Source organism: Balaenoptera borealis (genome assembly GCF_965194805.1).
Source record: "Balaenoptera borealis genome assembly, chromosome: 11".
NCBI classification, from domain to species: domain Eukaryota; kingdom Metazoa; phylum Chordata; class Mammalia; order Artiodactyla; family Balaenopteridae; genus Balaenoptera; species Balaenoptera borealis.
This window is the reverse complement of record NC_138868.1, coordinates 64,885,396-64,905,750: the sequence shown is the minus strand read 5'-3', so window position 1 is coordinate 64,905,750 and position 20,355 is coordinate 64,885,396. Positions and strand designations below refer to the sequence as shown.

At 44.6% G+C, this 20,355-nt stretch overlaps 1 protein-coding gene across 3 annotated transcripts in view; it reads left to right on the top strand.

The window, feature by feature from the left end:
• Positions 1-20,355, top strand: part of ME3 (malic enzyme 3) — a 327,148-nt gene that overhangs the window by 202,085 nt on the left and 104,708 nt on the right. For all 3 annotated transcript variants that reach the window (XM_082340456.1, XM_082340457.1, XM_082340458.1), the window contains exon 3: positions 19,598-19,731. In XM_082340456.1, coding sequence (XP_082196582.1) covers positions 19,598-19,731 — 134 coding nt within the window. The remainder of the gene's footprint in view (positions 1-19,597; positions 19,732-20,355) is intronic.

Below are 20,355 nucleotides of genomic sequence, written 5' to 3'. Positions count from 1 at the left end.
AGGAAGGTGTGGACTGGAGTAGTCATGAAAGGCTTTATTCCAGGGCTAAGACTTGAGTTAGTCCTCAGGGATGAGTAGGATTTACCCGGAGGGTTGAGGCTGGACTCTCCATGAACAGTATGAGCCAAAGCATGGAGGGGGCAATGAGGAGAGCGAAGAGACCCACTCGTCTGGAACAGACGTAACCAGGGATCATGCCTTGTCCCCACTTAAAAGCCTGCAGGAGCTCCCTAAGTCACAGGGCCCTCAGCTGGACCCCAAAGCCCTCCATGACCTGGGCCTGCCTGCCTTGTGCCTGCCCAGGTCTCTGGCCTGATCTCCACCACTCCCAGCAGCCCCACTGAAGCAAGCTGCACCGGCCCTGAGCAGCACACCTCCCAGGTCTCTGCATCTTTGCGCATGCTGATTCTCTTACCTGGAGTACCTCCCCTCCCCTTGCCCATCGGCAGAACTTCTACGTGATCTCAACTAGACATGACCTCCTTTGCAAAGCCCTCCTGTCTACCTCCTTTGTAACCCCAAGCGATTAGCCCCCTTCTCCTCACACTCCCAGCTGCTCCTTTATTTGCGTCTCTTTCTCTGTCAAACTGTCACATCTGTACATCCTTGCCCCTGACCCAGCTTTCCATTCTCCACGCCATACCCTTCCACTTGGATTTCAGGAATAATGACCTTCTCTTACATCTTCAGTCCCTTCCAGGACGTTATCTCCACCTCCATCTATTAACTTAAACCTACCCCCAACCTGAGTTGACTGTTTCTCCCAAACCCTTCTCATGCTACTTTCACACTCCTCAACCTTCCAAGTCAGGACAAAGGTAGGTAGCCTTTTATTCCTCAAGAATAAAAACTTTTAGAACTGCCCTTTCCCATCCTCTTATTTAAACAAATAACTTCCACAGCAACAAAAACCGCTTCTCTGTGCCTTTTCTAAGAGTTGCGCTATTTAGAGAGACTGACCTTTTCTCCTTTTCATCACTGTCGTTTACCACCTTCCATTCATTGAGGACCTTGGCACCAGCTTATAGACTTTCTCCACCCCAATCCTGCCATCATCTTGGATGACTTCAGCATCAAAGGGCTGGTTCCTCCAAAACCCAGGCCTCTCCCAACTGGAATACCTTCCCTCTGCATTTCCCCTCAGCCATTCCCCCAGTCGCACCCTGGACCTTGGCATCATGTGAAATTCCTCTCTGTGAATCACTGAAATCATAGAATCATAGAAATCAGTGATTCTGGGCTTCCCTGGTGGCACAGTGGTTAAGAATCCGCCTGCCAGTGCAGGGGACGCAGGTTCGAGCCCTGGTCCGGGAAGATACCACATGCCGCGGAGCAACTAGGCCCGTGCGCCACAACTACTGAGCCTGCGCTCTAGAGCCCACGAGCCACAACTACTGAGCCTGCGTGCCACAACTGCTGAAGCCCGGGCGCCTGGAGCCCGTGCTCCGGAACGAGAGAAGCCACCGCAATGAGAGGCCCGCGCACCGCAACAAGGAGTAGCCCCCACTCGCTGCAACTAGAGAGAGCCCGCACACAGCAACGAAGACCCAACACAGCCAAAAATAAATAAATAAATTTATTAAAAAAAAAAAAAAGATATCAGTGATCCTAACAACACTCTCTGACCAGAGATGCTGCCTGGTCAGCCACGCCCTCTGAACTCACCGCAGTCTCCAGGCCACTCAGCCCTCTGCCTATGCCGGTCGTCACTCTTGCCCACGGACCTAGTCCAGTCCTGCTTCAAGTCCATGGTCCATCATTCCTGCTCTTCCTGACAGTACCCTCAACTTTTTGCCTCTATGTCTTTTCACTGAACTCTTTTGAGAAAAATCACAACCCTCGATAACATAGCATGGCGTGGAGAAAGCAAACAATTCAGTTTTGCTTTCTCCATGCCATGCTAGAGGAAAACACGCAGCAGGAAAAAGTGTACAACTGTATATTTATTGTCACCAACCTCAGCTGAGCCCTTTTTAGTGCTCAGAAGTCTCCTGTTTCTCTGACCACCTTGCTCTCACCCTCTCACAACTTTTCTTTCAAAACTTCCCTACTCCGAAATCTCCAACCCTCACTCCAGGCAGATAATTTCCCCATTGAGCCTGTAAGCACACAGCACCTTCACGTGTCCATCCCTCCTTCCCTTCTGCTACAGCTGCTGAGGTGGCCTCCTCTGTCTATGGCCAGTCCCCGCCGGCCGGGCTGTGGGTCCCATTCTCTCCCTTCCTGAGGAATCCACCCCATCAGCATCTAAACATGCTCACGTCTCTCCACCATAAACCACTCTTCATTAGTAGCTGACCTTCTTGTAAGAATTGTGTGCATTTGCTGATTCCCTTTCCTACCGTCCTGCTCTCTCTTCAAACCACAGAAGTCCAACTGCAGCCGACCTTCACTGGCTTACAGGGAACCTCCACTTGGCTAAATCCAGCAGACAGTTTTCAGTCCTCGTATTACTTGACCTCTCAGAGAAATTCAGCAGAGTTGACCACTCCTGCCTTCCTGAAACACTGTTCTCTTGGGCCATCTTGTGACAACCCATCTTCTGGTTCCCCTTCTACCTTTCGGCTGCTTCTTCTCAGTCTGCTCCCCTGGCTTACCCTCCTTTACCCAGCCTTCAAATGCTGGAGTTTCTCAAAGCTTAGACCTAGGATTCTTTCTGCCTCTGAACTCTCTCCGTAGAGGAATATATCCCCGCTGTGGTTTCAGATACCACCGATTTGCTAACAATTTTCAAATTCATTCTCTAGCCCTCTCTCTAAGACCCAGATTTCTAGATACCCAGCTGACTGCCTGACATTTCCAGATGGATGTTTCAAAGGTTGTCAAACTCATTGTGTACCAAGTTCAATTTGAGATGCGTTCCTTTCCTTCCAGCCCCTCCTCCACCCCAAAATCCTCATTGCTTATCATCCCATCTCCCAGCCACCACAGTCACCCACCCGGTTACCATGGCAGTGATATCGCCCCAATTCTCTTCGCTGTAGCCATAGTGATCTTCCCCCGACACACACACACACACACACACACACACACACACAGAGAGCAAATTATGTCTCTTCTGTTTAAAACCTTTCTGTTCTTGAGGTTGAAAACCTAAGTCCTTAGCAAAGTTGCCCACACACTGTACCATCTTGGCCCTGCCTCCTCTTTCTGAGCCTTGAACATGCTGTTTCTTCTCCATTTAGGATGTTTCTCTGCTCAACTCCATCCTGGCACTTGACCTAATTAACTCTTTGTTTGTCTTTCATCTCACGTCTCGAAGGTTGCTTCCTTAGGGAAGGCTCTCCTAGTCACCCTTCCCCCGAAGGAAACTACATCAGGGCTCCCAGTTCCCTCCACGCTCTCACAGCATCCTCTGCATCTGCTCTGTAGTATTTCTTATCATGAAATAATTAGGTGGTAATTACTTATTGACTACTTGTCTTCCCTATGGGGATGGGAACTTCTCTTTCACACAGCTGCATCCCCACGCCTAGCACATTACCTTGCACAAAGTAGCTACTTAACAAATTTTTGTCAAATGAATGGCACCCCCTCATTTTGTTACTTTGAATGAATGATGAATCACTTTGTCTTGTGTCATCTGTGTTAATTTTCCCTACTGGAAGGTGAGATGGGCTTTGCCATCTCTCATCTGTGCCTAGAATTATGTACGTCACACAGTACCTGCTAGTTGAATGAGTGAATGATGGTTCGGTTGAGTAAGAAGGGTGGACCACGTGGTGGACAGCTCAGCAGAGGCAGCCGTGAGAAAAGCTTCCTAAGGTCCTTATCTTCAAGCCTCAGGTTATCTGGTTTGCATTAACTTTCATCCATAAAAATGCTTCAGAGATTTGTTCCCTATAAAAGCCAGTCACTGGTTTTGATTTCTCACCAATGTTTAATGATCTTGATTTCTCACCAATGTTTAACTGCCCAGAATGCCCAGATACTTAACTTGAAGCTTCTGTTCTCTCTCTCTCTCTCCCTTTCTTTCTTTCTTTTTTTCTTACTAGGGAAAATAACGGAGAAATCCCTTTGATTCAGACCCAGTGGAAAGAACTCGGCTCCTGTCTTCTGCATAGGTGTGGCAGCCGATCTTCTCTCTGTTATAAACTTACCCAGTGCCAGGACTCTCGTCGGGGTTTTCCACTAGGGACAAAGAGAGACCTTGCTAGACAACAGTGTGTGGTGATTAGTGCCATCGTTGTGCTTTGGCCGTATGCAGTCTTCGTATTTTCAGGCAATAACATTAACAGGTAATTCTATTAAATAGCAGCATTTTCCTTCTTGTCTTTGCTGCTCATCCCGAAAGATAAATCTTTACTAATAAGTCAGCATCCTACCCACCTCACCCCCACCTCCTTCAGAAATTCTCCTGACTGCGTTTCTATTGAGATATTTCCCCAGGACAATATACTCACCTCTACTCCTGAATTCGTGTGCGGTGGATTAGAATTTGGGCAAAACTTTTGTCTCCTCTTCTGGGGCAGTTCCTCATTATCACCGGGGATGCAGGTGAAAAGCCCCGACTTTGCAGGAATCAGCATTCACAGGTACAGGCCTAGGACTTGAATTTTAAACCAGCACCCCAGGTGCCCCCCAGGTACACTGAATTTTGAGAATTGTAAGTTTAAGTCAATAACCTTTCATCCTTCTGTGCACTAGAGTGATTAGTGGACAGGCATAGGAGAGCGTGCTCAGCAGAGGAACCAGCACGCGTACGAACACAGGCATGAAAATGCCCACTTCCTCTGGGAGTGGTGGAGGAGTTTGCTATGTTGAGGGCTTCTCATGGAGGTTGGCAGGAGATGAAGCCAAGGATGACGCACAGCTTATGAAAAGCGCTGCAGGCTTTGATAAAGATTTTTTATTGAAGTATAGTTGATTTACAATATTTCATGTGTACAGCAAAGTGATTCAGTTACACACACACACACACACACACACACACACACACACACACATATTCTTTCTCAGATTCTTTTCCCTTATAGGTTATTTTTTTTAATATATAAATTTATTTTATTTATTTATTTTTGGCTGCATTGTGTCTTTGTTGCCGCGAGCGGGCTTTCTCTAGTTGTGGCGAGTGGGAGCTACTGTTTGTTGCGGTGCGCGGGCTTCTCATTGCGGTGGCTTCCCTTGTTGCGGAGCACGGGCTCTAGGCGCGTGAGCTTCAGTAGTTGTGGCACGTGGGGTCAGTAGTTGTGGCTCACGGGTTCTAGAGCGCAGGCTCAGTAGTTGTGGCGCATGGGCTTAGTTGCTCCATAGCATGTGGGATCTTCCCAGACCAGGGCTCGAACCCGTGACCCCTGCATTGGCAGGCGGATTCTCAACCACTGCGCCACCAGGGAAGTCCCTCCCTTATAGGTTATTACGATATATTGAATATAGTTCCCTATGCTATGCAGTAGGCTCCTGTTGTTTCTCTATTTTATATATAGTATTGTGTTACCTGTGAGTCCCAGATTCCTAATTCATCCCACCCCCCTTTCCCTTTTGGTAACCATAAGTTTGTTTTCTATGTCTGTGAGTCTATTTCTGTTTTTTAAATAAGTTCATATCATTTTTTTAGATTCCACATATAAGTCCTATCATATATTTGTCTTTGTTTTACTTACGTCACTTAGTATTGAATATGATAATCTCTAGGTCAGATAAAGATGTTTTAAGTTAGAGAGTGAAATTATCAAATTTGGTTTTTGGAAAATGTCAGTCTGGTAGAAGTTCTGAAAGCTGTATTCCAGGGGTGGGACAATGAGAGCGAGGAATGGGAGGGGTTGAGACTGGAGGCCAGGACTTGCAGAACCATTCGTTTATGAGCAGACCGGGGATGATGTCGATCTTAAAAAAAGGAGGATGAGAATGAGGAAGGTGGATAAAAGAGGAATCTCAAACTATTCAGGAGATAGAACATCACCTAGATTTGGTAATGACTGCAAATTTGGGCTGAGTTGTGAGGAATCCAGGATGACTCAAATTTCTAATGAGCTACCGGGTGATACCATTGCTGAGTAGAGAGTGTGGGAGGGAGGTTTGGCCTGGAAGATGAGTTTGATTTGCAACATGTGGTGTCTGACAGGCCTATGAGACATGTAGGTCGGGATGCCCAGGAAGCAGATGGATGTCTGTGTCTGGAATTGAAATGACTCTGGAGACATAATGCAAAGCATTGCTTTTGCCAACAAATTATCACCCAACCTGCTTTGTTTGAAATAACGATAGCTGACATTTACTTAGTGAGTCCTTACTAAGCATCAGATACCCTGCTACATGTGACACACATTATGAAGTGCATACTGTTATCAGCCCGGTTTTACAGAGGAGGAACCTGAAACCTGAAAAGTTAGATAACGTACCCAGGTGTGTCTAGTAAGGGTCAGAGCTGGTATTCACTCTTTTGCAGTCAGACTCCATTACTCGTAATCATTATCCTGTGCTACGGTGTTTCTCAAAACGTTTAAACCACAACCTTCAGTTAAAAATACACTTTACATCACAAGCCAGTACACAGATACACAATATACACACGCACACACGTGCACACACATACACTTGAAATTAAGCAAAAGTTTAGCAAAACAAGACTTGTCCATGCTAAATGTGATACAACCTGGTATTTTCTGCTCAAGTGTACATCATTTTTAAAATATTGGTTGCTCCCTATTAAATTGATTTCACAGTCAGAGCTGGTTTGATAAACTCAGCCGTATTTATTTCTCCTGGGGTGAATATTTCCCTTCTATTCCCAGCCCTTGTCATTCTCCCACCTTTGGGGAAAGAACACTAAATGTTGCTGAATGCTTTTCCCCTTTCCCTCTAGAGAAGGTATTAAAGGTAATAGGCTGGGGTCTAGTGGGATAAGGCCAGCCAAGAAAGTCTCACTTTAGTAGACTGATCAAACTGTCTTTAATGTGGCTGACAAACGTTATTGCAAAATGTTCAAATCACAACAAAGGATGCAAAACAATGTGTGCAAAATAGTGATTACAAGTATGGACTTTAGTGGAACACAGACCTGAGTCCGTATTCCAGCTCCACAGCTTATTAACTGTATAACCTTGGGCAGATATTTTACTTAATATGGGTATTGTAGAAGGATAAAATTCAAATAGTGCATTGGTTCATTCAGTATCTACACAGCCTGTCCTTTAGTAGGCACTAAAAAATGGTACTAAAATCTTTGTTAATGTAATAGAAGTTATAAAATATAAACCAACCCACAAACTGAATATTCATCTGTAAAAGCAAATTAAATTTCCAGACTATTCAACAATGACCCAATCAGTCATTCAGTGGTGTATTTAGTCAATCAGCATAAATTTAGAATAAGCTGTTCATTTGTCCTTTAAAGGAGACTTTAAATATTGACTGTACTTATCACAGGATAGAGGTATTACAAGAGCTTGGTAGCTAATGGCACTAAATATAGCCTTGGGCATAGAGCTGTTTATTTTGAGACATTTGGAGGAGAGGTCACCCTGCAGTTCTCTGTGAATGTCAACATCGCTTCCTTCAGAGGACACAGTGTCACTCTAGAATAGCCGAGCCACAATTGTAGGAATTCCAATGACCTTTTAGGAAATCACCAATGGAAAAGAACGATTTGATTAACTAAGTACCTGTGGACCCTAAGCACAGAGGTCCCAGAGCTGATCATGTTTCTGAGCTGAGAAAATTTTTAAGAGACTCTCAAATTCATTAAGTGCAAGGATTAGACCCTATCTCAGGAGAGAATAATGAAACCATTTAATGTTGATGATGTAAACTAAGCACTGGTAAAAAGAAAAACTCACATGGTTTGAGGTTCTACATTTCTCCTTTCCCTTTCTTTTAATATAAATCTAATTTAAAAATGGAAATACAGTTCAGAAAGCATTCCCAGTACTTCAGCTTTTAACTTTCAGCCCCGCCCCCTGCTGTCACCACAGAGAAGGAGACTGGTTACCCTGATCCCCTGTATGCACATCGGTCATCTGTCTCCTGGGCAGAATGACCTCCTCCCCGGTTCACCTGATGGGGGGGCGGAGTTGGGGTCAAGGCCCAGGAGGAGGAGGAATTGGTTAACATCAGGGCTGGAACAGGTTAACAGCGATCTGCTGGACAGTTGCCCTGTAAGATGAACTTGTCCTTGGTCGGCCTCACGTCCAGTGCTGGACCCCCATCCACTTGACGGCACGCACCAGGCATGCACGCACAGTGCCTGTTGGGTGTCTGTTTGCTTTATTCCTCCTGGCCATAGTTCACCTTTTGACCCAGTCCTCCCAGGCTGGGCCCGTCAAGGAGCCGTCTAGCTGTTGGAGGAAGGAAGCGGTACTCCCCTGTCCTCAGCGGCTCCCCTGCCCATCACCTTCCTGTGCCATTACCCTGTGGAGGTTCAGCTGAGTTAGAGGGCCATCAGGGTGCCAAGAACAATATTATTTCAATTTTAAATCATAGCCTCTTGGGAAGAGAGGGCCATGAAGCATTCAAACCGCCGCAGGGAATTTTGCCAACAGAATGATTCATAAGCCTTCCAACTAGCCACCTCTGTTCCCTTGTTCAGTTAGGACAAAATCCTAGAGTCACCAAGGATTTCAGGAGCAGACTCCTGCATTTCTCCTCCACGTTGGTCCTGATCCAACAACTTTGTGTAAACTAGTCTTCCAATGGCAAAACAATTGAAAGAGCCATTATTCTCACATGCTTTTGATTGGCTTGTACTAGCCACACACCCTCAGCATGACATTGACCCACCTGGGTCTCAATTGCCTCTTCTGTAAATGGGGATAATAACACCTGCCCTGTTTGGGGTCAAATGACGTAAACCACGTGAGGCCATTTTAGAAACAATAAAGCAGTAAAAATATGCAAGACGTGCTGGGCAGAGGGGCACACAATTCATTAGACATCGTCCCTGCCCGCAAAAATCTTATTGTCTTGCAGGGAAAACAGACAAGAAAGGAAATAAATACCATAAAGTGCAATTGCTAAATTGCTTAGTCGCAGCCTTTTAAAAATCTTTTTGCCACATCTTTGAGTTTACAAAGAGATGCCAGCATCTCAATGTTCTTACTCGACTGACACAACCACCCAGTGAATGCAGCAGACTCAGAGAGGGGAAGCCACTTTCTCCAGAATCACACAGCCAGAAAGTAGAGGGACAGAATGTAGAGCTTTTTCCTTATGGTTCCCTTTCCCCATACGGGCTGTGGGAGGGCAGCCCCTCGGCATCCTGCTTGTTATCCCATGGAAGGAAAATGGAAGTGTAATCCCACTAGAACAGAACTGTGCACATCATAGGTGGAACGGTTACAGGCAGCCTCCGTACATTTGCAGCACCAAAGCCCAGTCTTTGAGCCCAAAACTTGTTTCGGGTTGGTTCTGGGCAGGAAGGAGTAGCGTATCGTCCACTCTCCTTTCGGGAATTTACAGTGTGTTTCTGGATCTGTAATTTTGCACCTGATCACAGAAGTATGTGATCTGGGAGGAAGGCCATTCTCAGGGCTGTGTCTGGCAAGACTTCCCGATGCCTGTGTTTCTAAGACCCCCATATATCCATCCCAGAAGTGTGCTCAGGGGCCCCCATAAACCTGGGGTTCAGTCAGAGAACAGCAGCCTCAGTAATCCCACTTCCTGTCTCCAACTGGAGTCCACGTCACCCTAACTCATAAAAGTCCCAAACATTGAGTCCTGAATTACTGTGCAGAAGGAGGAGGAGATGCCTTCCGGTCCCCTAACAGCTGGTCAGCTTCCATTGTACAGTTTCGGAGCTGACTGCCCCCCAGCTCTGTCCTGGCAGCGGCTCCTCTCTGCTGTTACTAATGGAAGAAGCTGGCCAGCTGTAGCATAAGCAGTCAGCTCAGAGCATGACATAACGGTGCTGGAACAGAAACCTTTACTGGTACACGTGTGCCTGCTGACCCTTCCTTCCAGTACCGACGCTGCTCTGAGGAAACATGGCTACGTGTATGTCATGGGCCAAGTACATAATCACAGATGTACAAACACTCCTGTTTGCAGATAGGCTGACCAGCCTGGTGCTAATACAGAGGAGCACCTAGCAGTGGCTGAACCATTAAGGTAACTGGCTCCATTTGCAGAAGCAGAATTATTCTATCTCCAGTCAAATCAAAGCCAGCTCAGTCAACAACCTGTTTAATCTGTCCACTCTCAGCAGCAGCTGATTAGCACAGAGGAAAGAGTGTGAACTTTGGAAGCGTATGGATCTGGGTTCTACTCCTGGTTTTCCCATCGACCTACTGTGTGACCTTGGGCAAGTTACCCCTCTGGCCTCAGTTTCCTAGTCCATAAAATGGGGATAATAATCCTCGGATTGTTTACTCAGGGTTGCCATGAGGGTTAAATGAGATGACCAGTATGAAGTGCCTGACCCAACCCAGTGGATGCTCAGTGAAAGTTAACGGTTGCTCTTGTTATTGGTGATGATATTTTTCAAGTTTATTATCTGGTCATTAACGGTCAAGAAATCAAACAGGAAATGCCCTTCATGTGCTAAACTGTATGACACTGACTCTGAGAGAAGATGGAGAGCTGCATGAGATGGGGCATCAGGGAAGGCCTCCTGGAGGGGCAGCCTCTCCTGGGGATCGGAAGATGGATGGAGGGGGGAAGCGGTCAGAGCAAGGTGGACAGGGGTCCTGACGTGAGTCAGAGCATGGCAGCCAGAGTGAGTGTGCCTGTTGGGTGGGGTGGAGGACGGGGTGAGTGCATGGAGCCTTGCCTGGGCCATCGGACAAGCGGTTACGCTGGATGTGGTGACGTCACTTCAGCCCCTGTTCCTCCAGCCCCCTTCTGCAGGATGAGCCCCTGACCACCCTTCAGGGCTTATCTCATGCATTGCTAATGAGCTCTCTTGTGTCACCCTGCCCCGTGAACAAACAGTAATGGTAATAAGGAGAACAGTTGGCGTTCACTGAGCACTTCCTGTGTGCCAGTACCCGTGCTGAGCATTTCACTCACGTTATTTCATTTAATCCCACTGACATGAAACAGGCAGCATTCCATTTCATAGGTTGGAGAAGTGGCCTGCCCGAGGCGGAGGCCCAGGATCACCAGTACATGTTAATCCACGTGTCTTTGCCAGTTGACTCAGGAGCATAGTCACCGGATCCTCTTCCTTTCAGGACTCCCTAGTGCCTAACAGGGTACACCTAGCACAAAGCAGGAACTCATAAATGTTTGAAGAATGAATGAGAAGAGATTGTCAAGCGTACAGCAAGGCTCTGGATCCAGAGGCAATAGGCAGATCACCAAGAGGGGCTTGGGAGACCTCAGGTTGGGAAAGGTCAGTTTTTGAAGAGCACTGGGAAGCCTGGGTCTCTGGACAGCAGGAGGCTGATGGGCTCACTGCCTTTGACCCCTGCCATTTGATGGTGGGATCTATTCAAATATCTTCTCTCTGATGCCAGTAAGTTTTGTCCTGGGTTGAGCCCACGGGTGGAATTTAGTGGCTGAGCCAGAGATGCTCATTCAGGGAAGATGATAAAATAGGTTGATGGTTAAAAGATTAACACTGGTACAGCATAGGCACTGACCAATCAAAACAGTCCCAGGCCTTTAGTGCTGGAGCAGGATCTTGAAGCCACCTGCTTTGCCAAACATTAACCCATTGGTTGTTGGATCTTGGGGAGGTTCCAGAGGTTCCCTGGGAGAAGCCAGAGCAGGTTGGGAGGGGCACCTGACTGGGGGGAGTAGTCAGAGCAGTGGCTCTGTAACGATTCAAATATTTCAAAAGAGTCATAACTAGTAGGTCCTTACTGGTGTGTCCTGGCTGAACACCACAAGGTTGCTGTCTGCTAAGAAAGTCAGCCATTTTTTAAAAGCCATTTGTCCTATTTTGAGGACTTTGTTAAAACTAGATAATATGACCCCAAACTCTGTTTAACCAGGCATACAGAAACTGTAGATTCTCAATGTAGTAAGAATGATTAAGGACCCCCACTGTCAACTCCTCCAAGTTGTACAAACCCTACTCTTACCGTAGGACTTCTGGTATACCTTATGGGAATTGTGACTTTTTGACATACAGACCAAGAGCCTGAGTGCCAATTAGTAAAGTTTATTTCTTTCGTAGAGAAATGTAAGTTCTAATACTTTTCCCTTACACCCTCGTGAATCGTCTTGTGCCTATCCTATTTTGGAAGCCATGGTAAAGCTAAAGTGCCTGCATTTCTGCTTTGCAAACTTGTAAATCTGAAGTTGCCTTAACATTAGCTTCAGGATGAAAAGAAGCTTCTAGAAGTATTTTTTTTAATCCCTGAAATTACCAGTTGCTAAACAGTCATACTGTTTCCTGAAATACAAAAGAAGTTGGTGGCGGTCAGACAAGAGAAACACTTAGCCTTGTAGAAAGAAGCGGACTCTTATTAAAAGCCACAGTGGTCATTAACAAAGATGATGTCATAATTAAATGTCCGGGCCTGCCTGGGATCCTACAGCCAAGGAGAGACAAACCCAGTCTTTACTAAGCCAGTGAAGACTCACCTGCTTGATGGTGTTTAGTGAGAGTTCCCAGCCTCCAGGGCAAGCTGTTTCCTGCAAAAGGATCAGGGACCTAGGTGTCGTACCATGCTTGCAAAGCTGGTAGCCAGCACAGGGAATTTATGAACTGGTGACTTTGGGCTTTGATGAAGAAAACGTTGGGAGTTTTATGTGCGGAGAGTACTTTGCAGAGTCTCCGTGAGTCATACTTTCAAAGAGAGTCGAGCATATCCTGATAGGTCTTTCTAACAGTTCCAGCAGTTCTTCTGAGAGGAGGAACAATTCCTCAGGCTTTTCATAAGCTGAGTCATCGTTATTACTTTATAAAAGCATAATAGGAGCCAGAATTCATAGTTTCAGATATTCCGAGGTTACAAAACAAAAACGAAGAGGAAATAGGGAATAGCCAATATTCGCTTTTTTCACTCTATTTCGCTTTTTTTGCACTCCTCTTTCACCCCTCACCATCCCAACTCACGTTCTCTGAGGTCCATCTCACCAAGGTCCTGGCAGGGTGTATACTATATAAGTGGCGAAAATGGAGCCTGTGATCAAATGTTGACTGTCCCTTACCTCTAGTCAAAGAAATCATCAGGAAAAAGATTATCACACCGAACGGACTTACTGATTATAAGATGCATTCTGGTTTAGCAAGCAATAAAATATGGGGTAATGACTATGCAACTTCAGGCGCATCATATAACCTCCCGTGCTCAGCCGTCTCATCTGTGCAGTAGAGGCTGCAAAACCTCCTCACAAGGTGATTGTTAGGGATGGACTGAGATTGGGTATTTATTAGTCCTTTTCTTAGAGCTGATGATAGCAACAGCTAGGTGGGGATGATCAATATATGGGCTTGAATCGCCCTGTCATTGTTAAACTCCCTGTAAAAGCACTTGTAATAATTGTAGATGAGGTATCTTTCAGCTGGTGGAGGAATGAGCGGAGCTGATACTCCCTACCTTTTCAAGCTTCGCCTCCCCATAGGAGTCTGGGGAAGCTAGACAGCCATCAGCGTCATTTAGTTCTCACTTATCACGCACACAGCCTTCACTTCTAGGAGGAACCTTGCGTTACTTGGGGCTCATTATGAATAGGGAGCTTAAACAGGGTTGCCCCAGGTATCATCAGCCTTGACTACAATGGGGGTCATAATAACAGTATTAATTAATGAATTAGTTAATTAAAAACTGTTCTCAGCCCCCTACACAATCCCCCCATGGGGATTCTGGTCCCTTCCTTGTTGATGTCTGCCACCCGTGGAGCCACTCTGGGGCTTGCCACTGTGGCCATTGCCACAGTGAGAAGGTTGGGGAAGCTGAGGAAGCCTCGACCAGGAGCTTCTAGGCAGTGCTAGGGCAGCCCTCATTCAGCAGAGCCGCCCAGAGTTCTACACAGAAAAGGTGTCTCTTTTTCACAGTGTGTTGCACATTATCATTTCAGGATAAAGGCAGGGCAGCTGGGGTCCCCATGTCCCTCAGTATCCCTTATGAGAGCAGGTCCTGCGACTTCTGCCAGCAGACCCTGTCTCCAGAGGGCTTAACTGGGCCAGGGAGCAGATTCCATGACGTCCTACGTGTCCCCCATCTCTCCCTGCCAGTGCCCAAACCAGAAAATGCTGTTCAGTGAAAGACACCAGTCAGAGAATGAAAAGACAAGCCACGTACTGGAAGAAATATTTACAAAACACATGTCTGATTCAGGACTTGTATCCAAAATATGCAAAGAATTCTTTTAAAACAGCTTTATAGAGTTATAATTCACATACCACACAATTCACTCATTTAAAGTATACAATTCAGTGGTTTTGGAGATAATCCATTATTAACTTTTTAAGTTGTGGTAAAGTGTATATATATATATATATATATATACACACAACAAAATTTGGTTAAACAATTAAGTACATTCGTAATGTTGTGCAACCATCACTACGGTCCATTTCTGAAACTTTTTCATTGCCCTAAATAGAAACTCTGTAACCATTAAGTAATAACTCACCCACCACTTCCCCACCGCTCAGCCTTTAGTAATCCTAATCTACTTTCTGCCTCTATGAATTTGCCTATTCTAGATATTTCATGTAGGTGGAATCATACAATATTTTTCCTTTTGTATCTGTCCTTCTATATCATAATGTTTTCAACGTTCATCCATGAAGTAGCATGTATCAGAATTCATTCTCTTTTATGTTTGAATAAATTTTATTGTACATATATACATTTTGTTTATCTGTTCACATGGTGGTCACCTGGGTTGATTCCACCTTTTGGCTATTGTGAATAATACTGCAATGAACATTGGGGTACAAGTAACTGTTCAAATCCTTGCTTTTAGTTCCTTTGGGCATATACTAGGAGTAGAATTGCTGGGGTCATATGGTAATTCTGTGTTTAGCTTTTTGAGGAAATGCTAAACCATTTTTCCATAGGGACTGCCACACTTTACATTCCTACCAGCAATGTACAAAGGTTTCAGTTTCTCCACATCCTCACAAGCACTTATTATTTACTGGGGTTTTTTTGGTTTTTTGTTTTGTTTTCTTTTTGGTTTTTTGGTTTATAGTTACAGCCATCCTAGTGGGTGTGAAACGGTATCTCACTGTAGTTTTGATTTGACTTTCCCTAATGACTAATGATGCTGAATATTTTTTCATATGCTATTGGCCATTTGTATATCTTCTTTGGAGAAATGTCTGTTCAAGTCATTTGCCCATTTTTTTACTTGGGTTGTTTTTGTTGTGTTGTAGCAGTTACTTAGAGACTGGATATTAAACTGTTATCAGACCTACGGTTGCCAAATATTTTCTGTCATTTTGTATGTTGTCTTTTTTTATATATAAATTTAATTAATTAATTTTATTTTTGGCTGCATTGGGTCTTCTTTGCTGTGTGTGGGCTTTCTCTCGTTGTGGCGAGCGGGGGCTACTCTTCATTGCGGAGAACGAAGCCATCTCATTGTGGTGGCTTCTCTTGTTGTGGAGCACGGGCTCTAGCTGTGCGGGCTTCAGTAGTTGTGACTCGTGGGCTCAGTAGTTGTGGCTCGTGGGCTCTAGAGCACAGGCTCAGTAGTTGTGGCACACGGGCTTAGTTGCTCTGTGGCATGTGGGATTTTCCCGAACCAGGGCTCGAACCCGCGTCCCCTGCATTGGCAGGAGCGTTCTTAACCACTGAGCCCCCAGGGAAGCCCCTGTACATTGTCTTTTCACTATCTTGATAGTGTCCCTTTATGCACAGAAGTTTTTAGATGAAGTCGATTTATCTAATTTTTTCTTTGCTGCTGGTGCTGTTGGTGTCATATCTAAGAATCCATAGTCAAACCCAGGGTCATGAAGACTTACCCCTGTGTTTTCTTCTAAGAGTTTTATGATTTTAGCTCTTATATTTAGGCTATTGATCTATTTTGAGTTAATTAGGAGTCCAGCTTCATTCTTTTGCATGTGGAAATCCAGTTGGCCCAGCTGCATCTCTTGAAGAAACTATCCTTTCCCCACTGAATGGAATTGGCATCCTTGTCAAGAATCAACTTGCCACAGATGTATGGGTTTATTTCTGGACTCTTATTTCTGATTCTATTCTGTTGATCTATATGTACTTATGCCAGTACCACACTGGTTTTTTTCCCTTTTTTTAAAGCACCACACTATTTTGATTGCCAAAGTTTTATGTTAAGTTTTGAAATCTTTTTTTTTAAAAAATGGTTTAGGTTGTTCAGCAAGGAGCCCCTTGCTATTCCATGTGAATTTGAGGGTTGGCTTTCCTATTTCTGCAAAAGAGGCCATTCAAATTTTGATAGGGATTGCATTAAAACTGTAGATCAGGGCTTCCCTGGTGGCGCAGTGGTTGAGAATCTGCCTGCCAATGCAGGGGACACGGGTTCGAGCCCTGGTCTGGGAAGATCCCACATGCCACGGAGCAACTGGGCCCGTGAGCCACAACTACTGAGCCTGCGCGTCTGGAGCCTGTGCTCCGCAACAAGAGAGGCCGCAACAGTGAGAGGCCCGCGCACCGCGATGAAGAGTGGCCCCCACTTGCCGCAACTGGAGAAAGCCCTGGCACAGAAACGAAGACCCAACACAGCCAAAAATAAATAATAAATAAATAATAAATAAATTAAAAAAAAAAACAACTGTAAATCAAAGGACTATTAAAACTCAACAATAAGAAAAAAACAATTAAAAAACAGGTGAAAGATCTGAACAGTACCTTACCAAGAAGATACACAGGTGAAAAATAAGCATATAAAAAAATGCTCAACATAATATGTCAATAGGGAGTTACAAATTAAAACAATAATAACATGCCACTACATATCTATTACAATGACTGAAATTTTTTAAACTGATAATACCAATTGCTAGAGAGAATGTGGAGCAACAGAAACTCATTCGCTGCTGGTGGGAATGCAAAGTGATACAGCCACTTTGGAAAACAGTTTGGCAGTTTCTTAAAAAGCTAAATGTAATCTTACCATATGATCCAGCCATTGCACTTCTGTGTATTTACTCAACTGTTTTTATAATTTATGTTCACACGAAAACCTGCACATGAATGTTTATAGTAACTTTATTTATTCACCAAAAACTGAAAGCAACCAAGGTGTCCTTTAGGTAAATGGAGAAACAAGCTGTGGTACAACCAAACAATGGAATGCCATTCAATGATAAAAAAAAAAAAATGAGTGATCAAGCCACAAAAATACATGGATGAACCTTATGTGCTTATTGCCAAGTGAAAGGAAGCCAGTCCGAAAAGGCTACATAATGTATGATTCCAATTGTATGATGTTCTAGAAAAGGCAAACCTGTAGAGACAGTAAAAAAAAAAAAAGAAAAAATCAGTACTTGCCAAAATTCAGGGAGTGGAAGGAGGGATGAATAGGTAAAACACATGGGATTTTAGAGCACTGAAACTGCATAGTATTGTACTATAGTACAATACTATCATGATGGATACATGATATTATGCCTTTGTCAAAACTCATGGAACTTTACAGTACAAACAGTGGACCTTAATGTATTCAGATTTTTTAAAAAATATTTAATAGGTTGGAGGATCCCAGGAAGGAATGCAGACTGTGATAAGAGAATCTAACCGTATTACAAATATGTGATACCTCAGTGAAGGGGGTTCAAGGAAAAGTGCTGATCTAAGTGACTTCGGAAATGAGTGGAGTTTATAAAAGTAAAGGCAAAAACAATGACACATAAGCACTATACTCCAGCTCATAAAGTTGTTTCCCACTGTAGTACAGGTTAACAGTGTTGATACTACTATATGTCAATAGGGAGTTGCAAATTAAAACAATAATAACATACCACTACATATATATTACAGTACTGAGTAATTAAGCATATAGATGGCAGGTGATGGGAGCTAAGTCTCTCACTGTTGGAATCAGAATTCACAGACCAGCAAGGTGATGAGGCTAGAATGATCCATGTGGTAACGGGTTAGAGTTAGAGACATTAATATGAACTGATATTTAGCTTAGTATAGATTCATTTCCTTACTCTGTCAGCTGAGAGGGACTGAAAACAAAGAAACTCCAGTAGCAAGGAGCACAAGGAATAAGTAGAACCCAGATTGTGGTTTCTAATACCATGCTCCAAAAAGGAATCCAGCCTCTTTGAAAAAAATGGCTGATTCTAGGACTTGGGCAGGCAATGTACAAGATGAGCCTGGAGTATCTTGTAGAGCCAGAAAATAAGAAGTACTAATGAAAAAGAGAAAGGGAGGAAAGGAAAGGAACAAGCAAAATTATAGGAGTTAAAGGGACACAGAGCCAACTGAAAGAGTTTCCAATGGCCAAAGCTAGAACAATTTGAGCAAAAAACAAATACATAAGACAGTATTGGATTATAACCCAGAGTATAAAACAAATACCCATGAGTTCATTCTAATATAAATTAATGATTGAACAAACAAATGAGACAAATATCCCATGCAGAATTCCAAGTAACTTTACAGTGGAGAGACCTGACAAGCATTACTTCAGCCAAGTGATTCATGGTCAACATCGACAGTGGTGAGTCATGTTGCTAGTATGTGCCTTGATCTGATGTGGTGAAAATGGCACTTCACCTCTGTGGTCTTCCTCCTCAAAACCCATTACCCCACTGCAGTCATGAGAGAAACATCAGACAAATTCCAGTAGAGGCATAGTGTACAAAATACCTGACCAGTCCTCTTCAAAATGCTCCCAGGTCATCAAAACCAAGGAAAGTCAGAGCCAAGAGGAGCCTAAGGAGACATGATGACTCCATGTAATGTGGGATCCTGGATGGGATCCTGGAATAACAAAAAAAGGGCATTAGGTGAAAACTAAGGAAATCTGAATGAACCATGGACTTTACTTAATAATAATGTATTGGGGCTTCCCTGGTGGTGCAGTGGTTGAGAATCTGCCTGCCAATGCAGGGGACACGGGTTCGAGACCTGGTCTGGGAAGATCCCACATGCCGCGGAGCAACTAGGCCCGTGAGCCACAATTACTGAGCCTGCGCGTCTGAAGCCTGTGCTCCGCAACAAGAGAGGCCGCGATAATGAGAGGCCCGCGCACTGCGATGAAGAGTGGCCCCCACTTGCCACAACTAGAGAAAGCCCTCGCACAGAAACGAAGACCCAACACAGCCATAAATAAATAAATAAATAAATAAATAAATAAATAAATAAACCCAAAGTTTAAAAAAAAATAATAATAATAATAATGTATCACTGTTAATTCATTAACTCTAACGAATGTACCGTACTGATGGATGATATTAATAATAGGGGAAACTGGGTGAGGAGATATGTGGGAACTCTCTGTACTATCTTCTCAATATTTCTGTAAATCTAAAACTGTTCTAAAAATAAAATACATTTTTAAAAAAATAAACAAAAATAAACCAAAAGAACCCCTGACGATATAGCTATTTTCCATGTTTTTCTAAGAGGAAGCTGGAGCCCAGAAGAGTCAAGATAACTGGCACAGATTGCCCAGCTACTTAAATGGCAGAGGTGGGATTTGAGTCCAGGGTCCTTGCTGTTGAGTCACAGTGACTTTGGCCTGTCTGTGGATGGAACTCTTCTGTTCCTTGGTTTCCTGCATATCCATTTATGTGTGTGTGTTTCTTTCTTGTTCTCCCCAGGGCATGGCCTTTACCCTTGAGGAAAGGCTGCAGCTTGGGATCCATGGCCTAATACCCCCCTGCTTCCTGAGCCAGGACGTCCAGCTCCTCCGGATCATGAGATACTACGAGCGGCAGCAGAGTGACCTGGACAAGTTAGTACCTAAAGTCTGTTCTCTCTCCCCAGAGCCCCGGGCTTAGCTGTCTGTTTCCTGTGGTCCACAGAGGGTTTTCTGGATAGGCTGAGAGCCTTGAGAGATCCCAGATCCAGCCCTGCCTTCCATAGGGTGATGGTCTCCTTGAGGACCAGGGCTTGTTATGATCAAGGCACAGTCAGTGTGTCCTGGGAGGACTGGGAAGGGAGCCTGAATTCCAACCAGTGAAATCTGGTTGGGCCTCCGGGAAGTGATGGAATCAGGGTCAGCCCAGGAAGCACCAGTAGGACTTCAGCATTCAGCAGTGGGGTTCACGGAAGGCATTTTACTCAGCGGGAAGAAGTGGAGCAAAAATGTAGGGACAGGTATGTTAAGGAAGTGGTACATGGCCCAGGTTCCTGGAATAAGGGGAATAGGGTGGAGAAGAGGGGAAATGGACAGGGGCACCTTGGGAAGGACCTGGGATGTGGTATGTTGGAGGTTTAGGAGGAGTAGTTAACAACCCTGCCGCCCCTCTGGTTCCTCCCCAGTGGGGATGTAGACATGAAGAGCCAATGGGGGATCACAGGGTCAGCTTTATCAGTCTTACTAAAGAAGGTAGTGACCTCACAGGTCACATGGCTA